We start from the raw sequence: 20,326 nt of genomic DNA, 5'->3' as shown, positions 1-20,326 counted from the left end.
CCTCCTAGGATCTGGTGTAAAAAAGCCTCCACAGCCCCTTCTGTTGTTAGGAAGGGTTTGACAACAAATGGACTAAAATCGGTTAGCAGGTTATTCCATCCCTCACCACTAGAGGGCGCCAAGTGCCTTTCTCTGGAGTCATTCAACAGTAGCAAGCCAGTGTATAGTCTGATATATATGCATTGACAAGTTCCAGATCTTCAAAGAGACTTTGAGCAACAGAGACACAGGCTGGCAGGGGTAGCTGATATATGGTGCCATGTTGCTGAAAGAGATCTGACATCATTGCACGGAAGATGCAGAGGTTTCTTATGCAGCTGAAGGAGGAGAGGGATGCAGTTTGGAGGCCCACCAAGGTGACCGTGAAGGCTGCTGCTAAGAATGACAGTGACATATAGCAGCTCTGTCAAGGTTTAATCCTGCATTCGTAAGTGCAGAACATCTGGAGAGTAAGCAGCAAATACTAATAGGGACGAATCGACGGCTGATGGTTCTTTCACTGCCAAATAGGTCAGTTTACCAATGCAAAGTCACAATTCTGTACAAATCCCTGCTAGCGTGCACAATGCAAAGTCATAAGCAAGGATCCGGGATGCTCTGATGCGACAGCTTTATTGTCATTGCCATCTATGCTTCTACCTCATGTGCTTCTGGTTAAAATCCCAATGCAATTCCAGAAGGAGCTTCTCTCAAAGGAATACCATGAATCATCCTGGCAGTGAATGGGGTCATTCCCAAGTCTAGACCCTGGCTGTGTGCAACACAGAAGAACTATTGAAGGATCCTCTGCTGGATCTTCTCTGGGTCTCACTTCATGCCCCTCCTGCTTGGATTCACTTGATCTTGGCCTCTGCTGGATTTATAGCAAGCGAAGGCATTTATGAAAGTCATTTCCCCCGCCCCACATTTCCACTTAACGACAGCCTGAACATAGAAAGGCACAAGCATTTGATGACATAGTGGTATGCAGAGAGTAAATAGTCCATCATGACAACCACCCAGTCATAGAAGGCTAATATGAAAACCTTCAATGGGGGACAGGCCCATTCATCAAGATGCCAAATCCAAGGGTTCCATCACATTCTTGCTGAGAAGAGGTTTCTGGATCAGAGCTTAAGTGGACTCCTCTGTGGTTTCTACTGAGCTCCATTGGAACTCAGTAGAAATGGGCTGCAATCTGGGACTCAGTTGAAGGGTAGGTGATCAAAGCTGGGCTGCCACCCCTCCCATATTGGAATAGCATCATTCTAATAGTGTCCATGATTTGCACTCCTTTATTTTTGTTCATTTAAGTGAGTGGCTGCCATTCACTTATATGGGAGCAAGAATAAAATTAAACTACTGCCGTTGGGGACAATACTTCCTACCTCCACAGTGGGTGGTCCAAACTGTTCTAAGAGAGACTCTATGAGTGAGATATTGTGTGTATCTGTACAGACAGCACATACAGTCTACAGATGTATCCTCCACACTAGAACAGTTGTCTTTTTTTTAAACTGGCCTTGTTCTGGGTCCCTTTTCCACAGCAACCTGACATACACAAGCTGGTGAAGATAAGGGGGGAGGGGAGACTCTGCTTGCTTGATTTCTGGGTGTCAAGAAATGAAGGCACAGAATTGCCAGTCTTCCCCCTCCCATCATAGAATCACAGAGTTGGAAGGGGCTATACAGGCCATCTAATCCAACCCCCTCCTCAATGCAGGATCAGCCTTGAGCACCCCTGACAAGTGTTCATCCAGCCACTGCTTAAAGACTGCCCTTGAGGGGGAGCTCATCATCTCCCTAAGTAGCTGATTCTGTGGTTGAACAACTCTTACTATAGGAGCCCCATGGTGCAGAGTGGTAGCATGCAGTACTGCAGTCCAAGCTCTGCTTATGACCCGAGTTCAGTCCTGGCGGAAGCTGGGTTCAAGTAGCTGGCTCAAGGTTGACTCAGCCTTCTATCCTTCCAAGGTCAGTAAAATGAGTGCCCAGCTTGCTGTGGGGAAAGTGTAGATGACTGGGGAAAGCAATGGCAAACCACCTCCTACCAAAAAGTCTGCCAAGAAAACGTCATGGTGTGTTATCACCCCATGGGTCAGTAATGACTTGGTGCTTGCACAGGGGATTACCTTTACCTTTTACTATAGAAAAAGCAACTCTTAGTACAGAGATGTCACCCAACTCTGGTCTAATCTCCTGACAGTTGCAGGCTTGGATCCTAAGCAGTATGGGCAGAGTTGTGCTAGAGAAAAGCAACTTCCCTGATTCCACTTCTCACGGTAGACTTCTGTCCACCCACCCCAGAGTCAGAGAACAGGAAGGAGCAGTGTAAAGAGCCAGCTGGGAGGGGGAAATCAGTATAGAGATCTCCCTCCCATCTTCTGAAGATGGAAAAGCCGTCCCCTGGGAAGAGTTTCTGCGATCCAAGCCATGAGAGTGGGCATTTCACTGGACTACAGTAATGGAGACATTTATGGGGAGGGATGTTTATGGTTGTCTTTGTATAAGAACTAGTGTCAGGAGACTAGGGGCTCTTCTGTTGTTCTTTTTCAGCTACCCTTTCTCCGAAGCATCAGGACTTGTGGTCAGAAATGATTACTGGATCACTTAGATCAATGGATGACCTTGCATAAGAATAATGAGAATCTTATGAAATCTATATAGATGTTTCAGTTCATCATATGTCCATCCTGTTTTAGTTGCCAAGGGGTCCACTCTAGAGCCACACTGTTATATCTTTATCATTCATTGCACAGATGGAGATTAGATCTGAAATAAATGTGTCCAGCTTCAGCCCAAATCTCCCAATATTCACTTGATGGGATTCTGAGATGCTTGTTACTAACAAGTTGTTAGTCACCATCTGACAACCAGTATTTGGTATTTGACCCCGCCCCCCCCCTTGATATAGGAATGCTACATGCACAATACAGTCTAAAGAATGACCCCCTTCAAAGTCCATTGTAGTCAATCGCCTTAGGAAGCAGTAACTTTGCTTAGGGCAACAGTGCCAGTGTACCAAATATTTTTGTTGTTAGAGTATCACTCACACACTTTTGAGTTCACAAGCCAGGAAGCACACCACTGTTAACAAACCAATCTTAGTAACATTGGGGGGGGGGGGCAGTTAATGGGAGGGAGGATCCAAATATTGATTTTTTAAAAGAATTATCCAGAGTTTATTGTTGTTGGAATGGGCCTGTAGCTTTCCAGCTACTTTGAGGTATTTTCAGTGCTAGGTTCTGTTAGTGGTGAAGAAGTACTTTCTTTCGTCTGTCCTGAATCTGCTGCCTATCAACTTCATTGGGTGCCTCCAAAGTCTGATGGTTTCATCATGTTTTCTCTTTATCCACTCCATCAGCTGGCTGAAACACTCCAGTTTTCCAGTGTTCTAATCAAGTCCCTTTTAAGGTTATCCATCCCACACAATGCTCATTTCCACCGGGAAATATTGATGCACTTTCTGATCTGTTACTTCCTTATACAGTTATCTCCCTGCCAGTGTCAGTGTCCTCAGAAATCTTCTCCTCTATCCTGACTGCCACGTTGTTGGATATTTCACAATCATTGTGGTGTAACAATCATTTGTCCATGTGGATTATCCTGTGTGGACAAGGCATTCCAGCTCTGAATAATTGTTGAAACGCAGCACAAAATCCCATAATGTGTGGATGCAGCCAATTGTCTGAATGGGCCAGCGCAGAAAAAATATTCACCTGGGTGCATAGGATATTTGTAAGCATTGTTCTTTTAATTTCTTATTATGGTTTAGCATTGCTATGAAATGGATAAATACAGCCCTTCCTAAAACCCACACCTTCAACTCAAACGGGAGATTTCTCTTGCTTTTGACAGTGTCCCAGCATCAGAATTTGTTCCGTGACCTGTGCCCCCATAATCTCTCACCCCTCACTTTATGGACTTTCTCCTTAATTATGATGCCATCCTCCTAGGGACAGGTTTTGCTCTGAAGTAAAATTTCAGTCCGCCTATTTGACAGCACAAATGGCTGAGGGACACAGGACCATTCTGACTGCAGACATTTATCTCTGGACACAAATACACCAGCTGTCGGGTTCATTCGGATCGTGTAAGAAAAATGACAGGCCATTCCCTGGGAATTATTTGGGAAATGGCCTTTCGCTTGACTGGCCTGTCCATGTGCCCTCCCTGCATCTAGAGAATGTCATGGTGGGCCTACTCCTTTCTGCGTTCAAGTAATTCCCATGAAAAAAAATACTTTTTCTTTACCCCAGAAGGGTTTTTTTAAAGTATACATTATCTGAGGATGTGAACCAGCTAATGTCAGCTTCCTGCTTGTATCCATAGCAAATTCCTATTATCTCCATTTGAGGATACTCATTGTCAGTTGTTCCATCTCCACAGCTGCTGAAGAGCAGCAACATGATTTTCTAGGCTCAGTGGAGGCAGGTGCCATTCCAGGACGAAGTTCCATGGAGATGTCTTTCCCCCCAAGTCCCAATACACTCCTGTTCTCTTCCAAGTGGTTACAAAGACAGGCTCAAGTGACTGAGACGTCCTACCCACCTCCTCACAATAAACCAATCAGAGTTCAGAATGATTCTGTACCTATCTGTAGGAAGCTTCTACAGAAGAAACTCCAGATGCCGGAGCCTCTGGGCAGTCGCTGTAGGCACTGCCCAGCTAGGAAATGAAGGGGTTGATATTTCTGCACCCTGCTGACTGAGTTCCCTCAGCCACTGGCCTTGTGATGGGGAGGGGAGGATGCCCGTCCGTACTTCTCCACTAGCAGGTCTGAGGCTTCAGCCTATTATTATGTATTATTTATATTTATTTAACATTATTTTTGCTCTAGCAGTATGCTATGCACTGTGCAGAGAAGTGACAGGGTTCTTGCCCCAAAGAGCTTACCATACATATTAACTGAACAGAACTGTCAAATGAACAGAGGGAATGGGCAAATCAGCTGAGAATGGAAGTGAAACAGTCAGCAAATGCACTGTTCAATAAGTGGATCTTAAGGAAGGATGTGAAAAAAAATGTGCTCACACAGGGAATGATGGCTGTTCCAGCCACAAGGAAGGTGTGATTACACAGAGATGAGAGCTGGAGAAAGGCCAGTGGGGAAGACCAAAGTAGAAATGGCTTTCTTGCGGGATCTCTGTATGCCTTTCTAAGTATCACCCGTCCACTTGCTCCAAACACCAACCCATCTAGCAGGCTAGAGGCCCCACTTAATAAATAAAGAGAGGTGTTTGAGGTCTTTGTGTATTGACTATTCATTGTCAGCTTTTTGCAGCTAATCATATACCTCTGGGATACTTCACAACAACCTGTACTCTTTCTGCCCATCTGCATAAGACATGCATTATAGGGTGTCCTGTTTCTTCCCCTGGTCTACTTGATATCAAGCTAGCAACTCATGACTTCATACTAACATACAATCTTACAAGGGTATTTGGGAACATGAAGAGTAGGGCTGAGAGCTGACAAGCATGCCCTTAAGGGCAGAGAGTGGAAAATTCATGACTGCAATTTTCATGCTGCCTTCGATCAGTCTGGAGGACTACATGCCTAGTACTATGTTAGAATTTCTCCACCAGTTCCGTTGAGTACTTCTGATCATTCTTCTCCACCCAATCATCTTCAGGTTGATAGGTCCCTTTGAGGACTTCAATCCGTTCCGAAAGACCTCTTGTATCAGGAGCAAGGATGAAATTATAGATCAGGGATGCTATGATGCCACCAGCCAAGGGTCCCACCCAGAAGACCTAAATAAGTAAATAAATAAAATAGTTTACTTGCTCTCAAGCAGGGCTTCTGGTTATAGTACATGCACAAACACCCTTCCTTCGCCAGTAAGGGTGCTATCAGATAATAGTATTTTGTGGGGGGAATTCTACCAAGAGCATAGCTAAATGGCCCCACTTGTTATCTTGAGATGTTCAGGTGAAATTCAGCCATGCTCTGGCTGTGTACAGAGTGTTATAAACTCTGAACTTTCCTAATATTTCCAGGTCATGCTAGTTCTAGCCAACACCAGCTCCTTATATCACATGTGGGCACATTTTGAGCATCCAGCTTCAACCTGTGCTGCAATCAAAACCTCCATACATCTTGGACATAGAGAAATAAGCCTTTAAATGTCTTCATAATGCAGTTCTCAAAATGGAACTCTCCATAACTTATTAGTTTTTTTGTTACTTATGTAAGCAGGAGACAGAGACAATGGCATTCGTCATGGGATGCTGAATGGTTCAGGGGTCAAAGAGAAACACTTCCTGAGAAGACAAGAAGAAAACCTAGACTGTATAGTTAATAAAGCCTGTCTGTTTAATAAAGTTGTCTTCTACTTTCTGTTACTGGCAGGGCTTTTTTGCTACATAAAAAGCCCATCAGGAACTAATTTGTATATTAGGCCACACACTCCTGATGCCAAGCTAGCTGTAACTGTGTTTCTGTGCGTTCCTGCTCAAAAAAAGCACTGATTACTGACAAATGCTGGAGATACCTCAGTCCAGAGTATCTAACTACCCAGGTAACAACACAGTTTTCACAATACTTACCATGTTGTTATTTGATTCTTATATGAGCAGTATACAGTGCTCTTTATTCTAAATGTGACAACTTCCATTATTTTTTTTATAATTTGGAAAAGTAAAACCTACCAAGGCTCCTCTCCCCCCACCAAATCAAGAATTTAATGTTTGTTATCCTAATATAAGAAATTTTGTTCAGAAAAAAAAGGGCTTTCATGGTATTTGGCTCTTTCTGCCTCAGTGACTTGTGGTACTGGCAGGTCGTAATTTTTTTCCTTTCTGGAACTGTGAATTCTGCCTACCAAGGATTCTGCCATCCCAGGATGATGGAGAGGAGAGCCAAGAGCCTCAGATCTTGCCAGCTTTGGTTGACTTTCTTTCACTGTACTCTGGCCTCTAATTCATCACTTGAACACATAAGCAAATTAGACACTGAAAGTAAGTTCAGGCAGGATTTCCCAGAATAAGTGATGGAACAAACAGGCCCTAAGATAAGCTGGTGGCTCATATATCACTATCAACATTTGTTGTACTTCATAAGCAACTGATTTTAATTAAGACACAGCCAAACAAGGAATTAATCCTGTTTGTTTACAGTTTGCTAATGCATTGGCCATTCATCCCCCTGCCAGGTCCTGAAGAGATAGCAATTCTCTCCTTCACTTTTACTTATTTTCCAAATCCTTGGAAATCTGGGCTTAAGGCCTAGATTGATGATTCAAGCCCTTCCTTTCTTCCAAGTGATCCTGGGCTCTGTGAGTGTCATTTTGAAAGCTCAGCTCCAGCCAGATAGAAGACATAAGGATTCACTTACCCAGTGATCCTGGTAATTTCCCATGATGACTGCAGGACCAAAGGACCGGGCAGGGTTCATGGAGCAGCCAGTGAAATAGATCTAGAAGCCAATAAAGAGAGATACATGTCATTATGGAAAACACCTAGGGTGGATGAAGGTATTTTCAGCTGTATGCTTCATCACTGCTCACCAAAAAATTAAATAACAAATCTCTATTCTAATTAAGAAAAAAAAAACCCTTCTTCTAGAGACCAGTTTATGGTAGTATGCCTAGAGCAAATCCTGTTGATACACACCATATTTGGAATTAGCCACAATGTTCTCAGTCCCTGGACCCAGTTGCTTTGTTGCTAAGGTGAAGGAGGGGCCACAAAATCAGAGCACTCCCAAAACAGCTTAAACTCCAGACGTAAACTTTTCTCGAGATAACAAAGCTGAAATCATCAGGAAAAGCCCACATTGCTTTCTGCCTTTGCTGCCTGCAGTGCCCCCTTCTGGAAGGTTGTCAGCTATTGTTGCCACCTCCAGCTTGGGGAATTCCTGGAGATTTTCAGGGAGGTGTCTGGGGATGGCAGACGTTGGAAGAAAGAGAGGGCTCATCCAGGATGCAATGTCACTTTCCGACTTCAGAATTCTTCTATATGCCACAAAGTTCACCCCCCTCCCCCAAACTGTCATTTCCTCTGTAAATCAACTGTAATTCCCAAAGATCTCCAGGCCCCACCTTGATATTAGTTATTCTGTAGCCCACACAGGCTTCTGCAGGGATTTTCAGGGTATTTATCCTACTAATCATGCTTTTTAAAAATTTCTAATATTTAGGAAATGCCACCAGCATTGTGCAAATATGTACAAATATATCACAAGCAATGTTCCCTCTAAGCTGTGGAGACTTGTGAGCAAAAATTTTACTTGGTGAGCTACTGGCATTAAAGTTGTTAACTACTGCATAAATTAGTTTGCTCTGGAGCCATTTTTCCTGAGCTAAGACAAAAATATGTGAACCAGAGGCTAAAAAACTGTGAGCTAGCTCACACTGACTCAGTTTAGAGGGAACACTGATCACAAGGCTATAGTAAAAGCACAACAGTAGTGCACACACAAGCAGCCCTCCAAGACAATGACCAGCTGGGGACTTGCCCTGGAAGTTAAATGGCCAAGAGGGAAGAAGCACGCAGACTGTCCTGAGTCAGAGGAGGCAAGAGCCAACAACCTGTGGCAGAAGAATCGAACTGAAAGCAGTGTAATTATGAAGACACATGAAACTGCCTTATATTAATTCAGACCACAGGTCTCTCAAGGTAAGTACCGTCTACTCCGCCTAGCAGGAGCTCTCTGGGCTCTCTGGGTTTTCATATCACCTGCTCCCAGGTCCACGTTTAACTGGAGATCCCAGGAACTGAACCAGTGACCTTATGGCAGGGCCAGATGTACCTATTTTTGGGAGGGGGGCGAAGTTAAAAAATGGCACCCCCCACTACCTTCCCACCATGAAGATCTATCTATTTTTGAAGGGGAGAAGGATGCTGGTGGTGCCCCCCCCTTGCTCTGGCACCCGGGGCAGCTGCCCCCTCTGCCCACCCCCCCACCCCCGATCCAGTCCTGTCTTCTGGATACAAAGCTACTGAGCCTCACCCCTTCACAGATGCTTACTAGAACACACAGATCCTGTATAAGGGTGGTTCTTTTCTTTTTTCTTTTAAAGAGAAAATTATGGTGCTGATTCACTTACTTTGACACTTAAACTTGTCTGCTGATTCCTACTGGGCTGTAGTGATCGACGGCTGTTGGCTCCCTGTGCCTTCTACTAATATGCCTAAAGAACTGAGTCACTGGCCTTAATCACATGGTCCCTCCATACGTGTGTTATTTGGAAAGGGGTTCTTGTTCCACAGTGGCTCCACATTTCCAGGGAGGGTTGGTCCTCATAGAAAGTAAAATGTGCCCAGCCTCCAGTAGCAACCCATGTGATCATGGCTCTAACAATATCTGTTCTAAATTAGAGCACCCTCTGCTGGAAGGAGGTGGGAAATAACTGCAATCAGTCAACCCAGAATCAAATCCTGCCCATTTGTTTGTTTGTGTGCATGTATAGCTGAAACAACCATACTCACCCCCAAGAGATGGCCAGTGGTGACTGACAGTCCAATAGATAATGCTGGGGAGCCCACATTATCAATTCTGCGACTGTCAGTTGAGGCAAAGACACAGAGAACCAGTAGGCAAGTCAGAATCAGCTCCACAACCACCGCCTGCCCAGCCAGTGTGTTGTTGTGTAGCTGAAAAATGAAGAAACACATGATGCACAAATTAGGAGAGGCAGGCTTGGAGCCTTGGTGATTACAGAGACAACACAAAAATCACCATCCGCCCACAGAAGCATTTAGTGTACAAAAGGAAAGTGGCCCCACAGGCTAGATTTCTAGGAATAGCTTACAATTCAACTGTTTGTCAGGTCCACCATAAAACACCCACATAGCCTGACTACCGGCCTGATGAATGACTGAGGTAATAATTATGTGTTCATCTGTCTGGTCATTTCTCAAATCCTCCCAGGCCCAGATGTCTGTGTATCACAGCAACAGGAGCTGGATCAGCACCAGCAGAGAAATTGAGAGTCTAAGTCATTAACTTGAGCTGGTAGTCGCCAGAGGAGCTCAGCCATTGGCTAACTTCTAAAAAAGAGAAGCTTTAAGCCGGTGGTGGGCTTGGAAGCCATTCTGGCTGACCTGCAAGCCCCATTCCTTCAGCTCAGATGTATCTCTAGTGACCACACGCAAATGACGGCTGTGTAAAAGAGGGAGTGTTAGCAGGTGCAGCTTCCCCCCACTCCTGGGCAAAAAGATGTGTCTGCCAACCATACTTCTTCCCTTTAACAGAAACCACCAAAGGATCCTTAAAAGCAGCTAGAAAACAAGAGGAGTTTCAGTCAGAAAGAGCAGGAGGAAAATGAAGAAAGCAGATTTTGCACTATGTGATCTAACCTAGCCAAGACACAATTGTCTGGCAACTTAAAGTGTGATGAGAGGATCCCAAAATAGCAGCGCAGAGAGCCACCAGGATGAGGTCACATGAGTAAATCTCAACTACATCAAGATCCTCACTATTCAGGGCTTTAAAAACTAATAGAGTTGTCTTAAATTCTATCCTTGGCTGCACAGGTAGCTAAGGACACAGGATGGACGCTGTGCGGCTCTTACACCAGTAAGGCAATTATGGTGCCACATTCTAGACAAGCTGAAATTGATGGAGAAGCATGGCTAGAGGTAACATAATTTTTAGAAGAATAAAAAGGGATTTGAGAGAGGTAGCACTTTCCATGATGTAAACCCATGATGCTTTTCTCCACAGTTGTCTCCAGTCAAACAAGTTATGCAGGCTTCTGCAATTACGCAAAAACCTGCAAACCTGTTCACCACAGGCTGTGGTCAGACAGATATGCAAGGTATAGGAAGCAACTTCTTTTTAAAGTACTATTTAGCTGTCTAAAAGAACCATCCAGCCTAAGAGCAAATTTTAACAGAAAAGCCTTATGGGCTGCTGTGGCAAACACTGGCTGAACAAAAGAAGTACGATCTTATATAAACTGCAGAGTGTTAAAGCAGTTCAGCACCCTCCCACCATAACCTGAACAACAGTGAACCAGGTGGCTCTAGGATGGGAGCTTGAGCAATGTCACATTTTGCATTCCTTGGCAATGAAGACTAGTCATCCATAATCAGGAACAGACTTTGATCTCATAGGTATGGCTCAGACTGAAGAAAGGCAACTTCAGCTACCCCACCCTCTGAATGAGTAGCCCATAAGATGAGAGCCTGGTGTAGTGGTTAAGTGTGCAGACTCTTATCTGGAAGAACTGGGTTTGATTCCACACTCCTCTACTTGCACCTGCTGCAATGGCCTTGGGTCAGCCATATCTCTGGCAGAGGATGTCCTTGAAAGGGCTGCTGCTGTGAGAGCCCTCTCAGCCCCACCCACCTCACAGGGTGTCTGTTGTGGGGGAGGAAGATAAAGGAGATTGTGAGCCGCTCTGAGACTCTGAGATTCGGAGTGGAGGGTGGGATATAAATCCAAATCATCATCATCCATAGCAGAACATGCTGCTATAATGATCCAACATAGCTAGAATGGCCATCTCTCTGTCCCCGGGGCCATGTCCAACCATTTACAACTTTGACCAGCTGTCACCTCTACTCCATGAGGAAGGCTAACCCAAAATACAGCTTATCCAATATAACTGGGGCCCAAAGGTTGGAGCAAGTATACAAACACAGTCTTATCAATGACCTACTCCCCAAATGGAAATAAGCTTAAGGAATGATTGGCTAGAACTGCCATATCAAGGCAAATGGAGATGGACAGGAGCAGATTTCACACTCATCAGCATGCCCTTTAAGGAAAGACTACTAGCTCCTTCTAGCAAAGGTACCACCACCCTTCTGTGAACAAGATGGGCAAAGGTCAAAACTGGAAGTAATTCAGTGAACTGAATTGCATTTGTTTTCTCTTCGGTACTCGTTGCCCTTTCAGATGTGGATTTTCTCAGCAATTATAGTGCTTGAATGGCATTCAGGCATGTCAGCATGTGTTTGCAAGCCAGATGTCAACTGTGCCAATCCCAAGGCTAATTCTTACTAGTAGTAACAACGGCAGCATGGGAAATAACAGAATTGCCATGCAAAAACCAGTGACGACATCTGCAATTCCCATAAGAACAAGAGTCAGTTCTGGGGTTGCCACATGGCAACCAGGAGTTTTACACTCACCTTTATATTCCTGATGCAATGGGAGAAAAGCCAGCCACAGATTATTCCTACTCTAGTCCACTTCCCTTCCCTTCCAGCCGCGGTAGTGAGCAGGATTCTCTGCACACGGCACAACAAACCAGCAAGGCAGTAGGGTGAGGGAACAGGATCAGTTACAGAGGGCTGGATGGAGAAATGCTGTGACTGCCTCATCTCTCGCTCCACTGGAGAAATTTACCAGTGCAACCCAGTAACCCTGCTATCTGCTATGATTTTCTATTCTGTTTTTAGATTTTAGAGCTGGCATTGCTGGGTACACTGATGTTTGGGTATGCCCCGTGTCAACCAAAATAATACAACCTCTTGGGGTCCCTGGGCGGGACCTTGCCCAATTCCGCAAGGCCTGCAAGACCATACTCTTCCAGCTTGCTTTCAACTGACTTTGAGATTGTAACAGCAGGAGGAATCCAGGGGATACTGACGCCATCGGATCTGAACAACATCAGAATGTTACTAGTGCCAACTGTTTTTAAATTGTTTTAAATTTAATTGATTGTAATATGATGATTGCTATAAGCCGCCCTGAGCCTGCCTCGGAGGGGAGGGCGGAGTATAAATTTAATAAAACCTAAACCTTCATTCTTTGTACGGGGGGGGGGGGAGGAGAGAGCGTTCGAGAGAGTTCACCTAAATCAATGTGGCAAACTTTTCAGTGTTCAGCTGAAGAGACTCTAGATGGCTTAATGAGCTCTAGAGACACACCAGGCAGCTCACAGCTGGATACAGCTGTTGCCCATCTGTTCCTTCAAGGGTCTATGGCTGTGGTTAAGAGCAGCCCCTTTGTTCACAATCCTTCTGGTCACCTAACAAAAACTCTCAGTAGCTGAAAATCAGCCTTTCAGTAGATTGTTTAACAGAGTGACAAGACCATAACTTGCTGTCTGCAGTCAGTGGTATTATTAGCAGCTTTGAATATCATTAGTTGGAGAAAAGATGGACACAGAGATGTTAAATCAGTCATTCATGCTCTTCTGGCCAGTAGAGAACATAACACATTCTGCAGCTAAAGTTATGCTGCCTCAGTTCTATGCATACTTACCTGGGAGTGGGACATCCTGAATCCAGAAGGAATAACTTCTGAAGTAGCAGGCATGATAGCTTTCTCATTCTCACTTTCTTAATCAGAACAACAGGCATTCCCTTGTCTGCAGCACTTACCCCATTGGCAGCCAGGCCTCCTCGGATCTCTACAGGGGTGATCTGGTATATCACTCCTGCTCCAGCTATTGCTCCTACCATCTGAGCTATAATATAAGCCACGGCTCGCAGGACTGAAATCTTTTGTGCAACCAGGAGGGCCACAGTCACTGCTGGGTTGATGTGTGCCCCACTGACATGGCCTATAGACTGGACCAGAGTGGCTATAGCCAGGCCAAATGCCAGTGAAATCTGCAGGACTCCTGGGAGGGCTGAGGGCCAATTTAAGGCAGAGCCTATGCCTATCAGGACAAATATCATGGTGGCCAAAAACTCTGCAACAATAGCCCTGAAAAAGGCCATGGAATAAGCTTCATTTGCCATGGTGCAAGCAGCAGTGGGGAAGCCAATGCACAACACCCTAAAGGCTCTTCACGCTTGCTTGCTCCGTCTCTCTGTCTCTCCTGCTGGAAGGAACATGTGTACATATATATTTATAGGGACATAAGTAGGGAAAGAATGTGAAATGGGGTGGAACTAGGAAATGGGGTTGAGGCTCCTTGGAAAGCACCCATCTCCTGCCTCTGAGATCCTGACCTTTCTTATTAGTAATACCCAGCTCTACCATTTTTTTTTTCAGTTCATAATTTATGGCCCTGAGTTGACTTTTGGCTGAATCCTGAATGTTCCCAAAGAAAACTTTTCAAATTAGGCAAGTGCATTCCTGCTCAACTACTTTCTGCATCGTCAGGATGAGTATCATCTCCGTAGGTAATGCTGGGGACGAATCAGCAGTCATGGTGTATGTTGGCAGCAATGACATTGGGAAATGTTGTGTGGTCCTGGAGGAAAAAATTAGGCTTCTAGGCAGAAAGTTAAAGCCCAAGACCTCAAAGGCAGCATTCTCAGAAGTGCTGCTGGTTTCATATGCAGGGCCAGCTAGACAGACACAGATCAGGGGTCTCAATTATTGATCAGCATGAACCAAAACATGAACTGCGGTTCATGCATGAACTGGGCCGGTTCATATTTTGCAAACCATAGGTTCATGAAACGTGCCTTCCACAAACTGTTCCTGAACCTCCCATGGGAAGTTTGGGAAGTTCAGGAAGGGTTTATGCCTCCCCTTGGCTTCTCCAGGCAGCACACAGTTGCAGGACTTCTGCAGAAGCCAAGGGGAGGCAGATACCCTTGGAAGCCAATCCTGGGAGCCTCAGCTGAACCCCTCCCCAATCTTTCTTCTCTTCCCCAGTCAGCCTTCCAGGGCAGGTTGGCTGGTGAAGGAAAGAGAAAGGGAGAGACATCTCCATTGTATCCTATGGCCCCTTAGGAGAGATTGTGCCATGGCTACAGCACAGCTCCCTCGACTTGCACTGCAGCGGTGGCACAATCTCTTCCTCGTACCCTATGGGCCCATAGGTACAATGGAGAGATTATGGGCTGCAGAAGTGAGGGGGAGACATTTCAATGCCTTCTCCCTCCTCCAGCCATGCCAAACCATAAACCCAAGAACCGGTTCGGGGAATGTGGTGGTTCGGTTTGTTTGTGGTTCATTCGGTTCATGCAATTGAACAAACCATGAACCAAACGAACCACCATTTCCCCAGTTTCTGCCCATCCTTAGTCTCAATGCATGGATGAGGAACTGGTGCCAGGAGGAAGGGTTTAGATTTGTTAGGCATTGGAGAACTTTCTGGGACAAGTTGAACCTCTACAAAAGAGACAGGCTTCACTTGAACCAAAAGGAAACCAGGCTGTTGGTGATAAACAGGGCTTTTTTTGGAGCAAGAACGCACAGGAACACAGTTCCAGCCAGCTTGGGGCCAAGGGGTGTGGCCTAATATGCAAATGAGGTCTCACTGAGCTTTTTCTACAAAAAGCCCTTTGTGAAACAATGGTGATGTCAGGGGATGTGGCCTAATATGCAAATGAGTTCCTGCTGGGCTTTTTTTTTAACAAAGAAAGCCCTGGTGATAAATATAAAAAGGTGGCAGAGCAGCTTTAAATCTAATCCTGGGGGGGACAGCCAACAGGAGCTGGGGAGCCTCCGGTTTGGGACAAGTAAGTCCAAAGGGATGATTGTGTAAACTCTCAGGGTAATATTGATAGGAGCATAATAGAACTTGGGAGTGAGGGCACAATGGCAACTGAGGCCCATATGTGGCAACTAAGGAGCCAAGGGAGGCAAGGGTTACTGGAGAGGGAAACTTATTATGCCAGTACTAGAAGTCTTGGAGCAAAGATGGGGGAGCTGGAGTGCTTGGTGTTCAATGACAATTTAGATATAGTAGATATCTGAGAAACATGGTGGGATGGGGAAAATCTATGGGATACAGTCATTCCAGGATATAAACTCTATAGGAAGGACAGGAAGGGGCGGGTTGGTGGAAGTGTTGTACATCAAAGACAGCATAGAAACAAATAAGATACAAAACATCAGAGGAATTAACTCCCAACAGAAGCTATATGGGTGGAAATACTGGACCGTGAATATTACTGATCAAACCCTTGAGGCTGATCTTGAAATGGAGAAGGAATTAAGGGACGTGATGAAAGCAGAGAATGTTATTATACTGAGAGACTTCAACTAACCTCACATTGACTGGGTAAACGTGCTCAAGTCATGCTGTAGAAATGAGATTCCTAGACATTATAAATGACTGTGCACTGGCCACAGAGCCAACCAGAGGGGTAGTGATCTTGGACTTGGTTCTGAGCAGGTCTCATGGTGAAAGATACCGGAGTTTTTATACCAGTGGGAACAGTGGCCACAATGCTGTAAAGTTCAGCATTCAGGTCAATGGAATGTTATCCCTAAAGTCCAAAACTGTAACATTTGATTTCAAAAGAGGGAACTTTACAAAAATGAGGAGACTAGTAAAAAGGAAGCTAGAGGGGAAACATAAGAGAGTCATCTCCCAAGAGGATGCTTGGAAGCTGTTTAAAACCACACTCACTGAAGTCCAATTAGAATGTATTCCACAGGTTAGGAAAGGCACTGCCAAGTCTGAAGGAAGGCCTGTGTAGTTAACAGTGCAAGTCAAGGAAGCTATAAAGAGGCTTTTTTAAAAAAAAAAGTGGAAGGCTTGCCCAAGTGAATTGAACAGGAAGGACCACAGGTTCTGGCAAAAGATATGTAAGTCAATAATTAAGCATGCAAAAAGAGATTTTGAGGAGTGGGTTGCTAAACTCAGATGTGAGTTGATCTATTAATGTAACTTATCATTAAATTCAGCTGCTGTACCAGAAGACTGGAGACTAGCAAATGTTACACTAATTTTTAAAAGGGATCCAGAAGGGAACCAGGAAATTATGGGCTAGCTGATTTAACATCTTTCCCAGACAAATTAGTAGAAACTGGAACCAATGATGGAATTGTTAGGCACATAGAAGGACAAAGCCTGCTGAGGGAAAATCAGCATGACTTCTGTAAAGGAAAGTTCTGCCTTACCAACCTTTTGGAGTTCTTTGAGAAAGTGAACAATCATGTAGACAACAGTGACCCCGTAGACATTTTATACCTGAACTTTCAAAAGGTTTTTGACAAGGTACTGCATCAAAGACACCTGAGTCAACTCAGTAGTCATGGAACAAGAGAACGGGTTCTCTTATGGATTAAAAACTGCCTAAATGAAAGGAAGCAAAGAGCTGAAATCAATTGACAGTTCTCACAATGGAGGGAAGTAAGCAGTGGGGTCCTACAAGGATGGGTATTGGGGTGTTATGATTTAATTTATTCATAAATCATCTGGCACTAGGAGTGAGTAATGTAATGGCCTGGTCTGCAGATGACACAAAATTATTCAAGATGGTGAAGAGCTCCAAGAGGACATCCACAAACTGGGTGAATGGGTAACAGTGTGGTAATGAAATTCAGTGTTGATAAGTGTGAGGTGTTGCACATTGGGACAAAAAATCCCAGCTTCAAGTATATGGTAATGAGGTCCGAACTTGCTGAGACTGAAAGGGGAAAAGATCTTAGATTCATAGTAGATAGCTCAATGAAAGTGTGCTGTAGCAGTGAAAAAGGCAAACTCAATGTTAGGGATTATTAGAAAAGGGATTGAGAATAAAATGACCAATATTGTAATGCCCTTGTGTAGATCTATGGTGTGGCCTCATTTGGAATACAGCATACAGTTCTGGTCAAAAAGGACATTGCAGGGCTGGGAAAAGTACAAAGGAGGGCAATCAAGATGATTAGGGAGCTGAAGCACCTTCCCTATAAGGAAAGGCTGAAGAGTTTGAGACTTTTTAGTTTTAAAAGGAGACAATTAAGGGAGGACATGATAGAGATTTATAAAAATTACGCATAGAGAAAGAGAGTTGAAAAAGAATTTTTTCTCCCACTCTCAAGATACTAGAACTTGGCATCCAATGAAACGGATGGGCAGTAGGTTCAGGATGGCCAAGAGGAGAAACTACTTTACATGGAGAATGATTAAATGTGGAATTCTCTGCCAGAGGATGTAGTGATGGCCACAGGAATAAACAGCTTTAATTGGGATTAGATAGAAAGATTAATGGAGGATAAGTCTATCAGCGGCTCCTAGCCATGGTGACTGAGGGGAACCTCTACATTAGCCTCTGAATTCCAGAGGAAGAAAGCAACATCAGGGGAAGGCCTCAGCTTCTATGCCGTTATTGGCCATCCAGAAAAACTGGTTGGCCACTGTGTGAGACAAGATGCAGGACTAGACAGACTATTGGTTTGATCCAGGAAGGCTCTTCTTATACTCTTGTGTTCTTATAGGTCCTCTGCAGAACTCTCAGGCCTGCACAGCTCATGACCCACCAAGTCAAATAAAGTGATGCATGATAGCCTGGCAGTGGTTCAATCAACTTCTGTTTCTGCTGAGATTACAAAAATAGGAGGTTGTCCAAGCAATTGGTAGGATGCAGTTCAGGTAGATGGGGCTATGTTAGAAGAATAAAGTACATCCCTTTCCTCATCAAACCACATTCCAAAGTGACAGGTGCCCCGCCCCCACACCAGCCCCCACCTCCTCACCCACAAATGAATGCCTGACGTAGTGGGATTGTACTTTTTTGCTGCCCCTTCTAATACATTAATTGTAACCATCCCAGCATTTTCTTACACATTAAATCCTAACATTTACCTAGCCACCTAACAGCATTTTAGATGCCTATTCTAATACATTAATTGTAAACATATAGCATTTTCTTACACATTAAATCCTAACATTTTTCTATCATCTTCAGTGCCTGTTCTCAGAGTGAGACAAAAGTATTTGACCTTAAAAGGTCAAGTGCTGAAATGTATATCTCGCAGACGTGGGAGGATATTCACCCTGTGAGAGAGAGCAAGAATCTTAGCAAATTATTTAATGCTGACACAGTTTAGACCTGGACAAAATAAACAGATGAAATTAGGTTCTCACGCAATAAATTTCCTGTTCTTATGGTCTGTGATTTAAAATAGCTTTTCCATCAAATTTATGTATGGGCTAATTGTGAGAATAGTGTTTGACCCCCAAAAATGGTCCTAAGAGGTCAAGGGGTTTTATGGCTGTGAAGTGCAGAAAAATGTAGACTTAAGAAAAATGCAAAAGCAGGACAGAGATATACAATTTAGGTTATTTTAAATATAAACAAAGATAGGATTTTCTGACATGTATAGAAACACACAGGTTACAGAATGCCCCATTGGTTTTTTTGTGGATATACTCTGACTGTGTCCAATATGTAGATAAAATAAAATTTTAAATAAAAACAAGCAACAGTAAGCAGTGTTTTAAATGATTTTAGTTCTACATGCCCTGTTAAATGTGCATTCACCCCATGTTCCCCAAGTATTGTTGACAACACAAATATTTACTGCCAACTTTGGTGATTTTTGATATGGTTCCACCAAGATCAGGATCTGAGCCTTTAATTGTATTCAAGTAGGCATTCATTTGCTTTTGATGGAACTCTTAACATCAGAAGATCTGGGGCTTAGTTCTGAGCCATGCAGCTCACTTAATATCTTGGCACACAATACAACTTTTTTCCATCGTCAGCATCCTCCACCTGTTAGCACTCCAAGGAGCTGTCTGGGGGGTTACTTGAGCAATGAACAGGGCCCCGGCAGTAGGAGGTTGCCTAGGATTCTATAAGAAAAAGAAGAGCTTATCGTTGCTGCTTTAGGGAGAAGAGGGGGTTGTGGGTCACGGGCAGCCTAGGAACTGATCTCCTTGATGAACCAAGGGTGCAGAGAGAGGAGCGAATTCCACATTTTAATCACTCTCTGTGTAAAATAGTATTTCCTTTTGTCCACCCTGAATATGCTATCAGCCTCGTTGTATTGAGTTCTAGTATTTTGAAAGGGGGAAAAAGTTCTGTTTGTCAACTCTCTCCACCCCTTGCATAATTTTATAAACCTCTATCTTGACCCCACACCCTCCCCCTCCCCTAACATAGCCATCGCTTTTCTAAACTGAAAAGTCACTCATCAGCCTTTCCTCATAGAGAAGGTGCTCCCCCCCCCCCCAATCAACTTTGCTGCCCTTCTCTGTACTTTTTCTAGCTCTGCAATGTCCTTTTGGAGATACGGTGACCAGAATTGTACACACTATTCCAAACAAGGCTGCGATATAGATCTATATGGGGGCATTACAATATAGGCTGTTTTATTCTCAATCCCGTTCCCAAGAATACCTACCACAGACTTTGCCTTTTTCACCGCTGCAGCACACAGGGTTGACACTTTCACCAAACTATCCACAACACACTTGGGATTTTCCCCCCTCTCAGTCACAGCAAGTTCTATCCCTATTAGCTTATACGTGAAGTGGGGATTTTTTTTGACCCACTATGCCATCACCTTACACTTACCAGCACATCACCCCTTAGTTCCTAATCATTTATGAATAAATGAAATAGTCTTGCCCCCGTACCAATCCTTATCGGACCCCGTAGCATACTTCCCTACATTGTGAGAATTGTCCACAGATCCCCACTCTTTACTAACAGTCATTGAACCAGTTTTTTAATCAGAAAGAGAACCCATCCTCTTATCCCATGACTGCTAAGTTTACTCAGGAATCTCTGGCGAGTCTTTCTCAATGAACTCTAAAAGGTTG

The 20,326-nt window shown here is 44.2% G+C and overlaps 1 protein-coding gene across 1 annotated transcript; it reads right to left on the bottom strand.

Annotated features, from left to right (window-relative positions):
- Nucleotides 1–5,533: 5,533 nt before the first annotated feature.
- On the bottom strand, nucleotides 5,534–13,658 carry LOC132581222 (aquaporin-5-like). Its single transcript, XM_060252374.1, has 4 exons — nucleotides 13,263–13,658; nucleotides 9,414–9,578; nucleotides 7,318–7,398; nucleotides 5,534–5,735 (listed from the first exon to the last, which is right to left on the bottom strand). Exons 1-4 carry the CDS (start codon nucleotides 13,623–13,625, stop codon nucleotides 5,550–5,552), a joined length of 795 nt encoding a protein of 264 aa, XP_060108357.1. The 5' UTR covers nucleotides 13,626–13,658; the 3' UTR covers nucleotides 5,534–5,549.
- Between the last annotated feature and the right edge of the window lie 6,668 nt (nucleotides 13,659–20,326).

The sequence above is a fragment of the Heteronotia binoei genome, chromosome 13, assembly GCF_032191835.1.
Source record: "Heteronotia binoei isolate CCM8104 ecotype False Entrance Well chromosome 13, APGP_CSIRO_Hbin_v1, whole genome shotgun sequence".
NCBI lineage: Eukaryota > Metazoa > Chordata > Lepidosauria > Squamata > Gekkonidae > Heteronotia > Heteronotia binoei.
The sequence above is the reverse complement of the archived record's forward strand: the minus strand, read 5'-3'. Positions and strand labels throughout refer to the sequence as shown.

What these genes read in the sequence shown, in the direction of transcription:
- LOC132581222 (XM_060252374.1), bottom strand. Translation starts at nt 13,625, where the DNA reads ATGGCAAATGAAGCTTATTCCATGGCCTTTTTCAGGGCTATTGTTGCA. An exon ending in GAGGCCTGGCTGCCAATGGG is followed by an intron (nt 9,579 to 13,262) that starts GTAAGTGCTGCA and finishes TTCATTTTTCAG; the next exon opens with CTACACAACAACACACTGGC. An exon ending in CCACTGGCCATCTCTTGGGG is followed by an intron (nt 7,399 to 9,413) that starts GTGAGTATGGTT and finishes ATTGGCTTCTAG; the next exon opens with ATCTATTTCACTGGCTGCTC.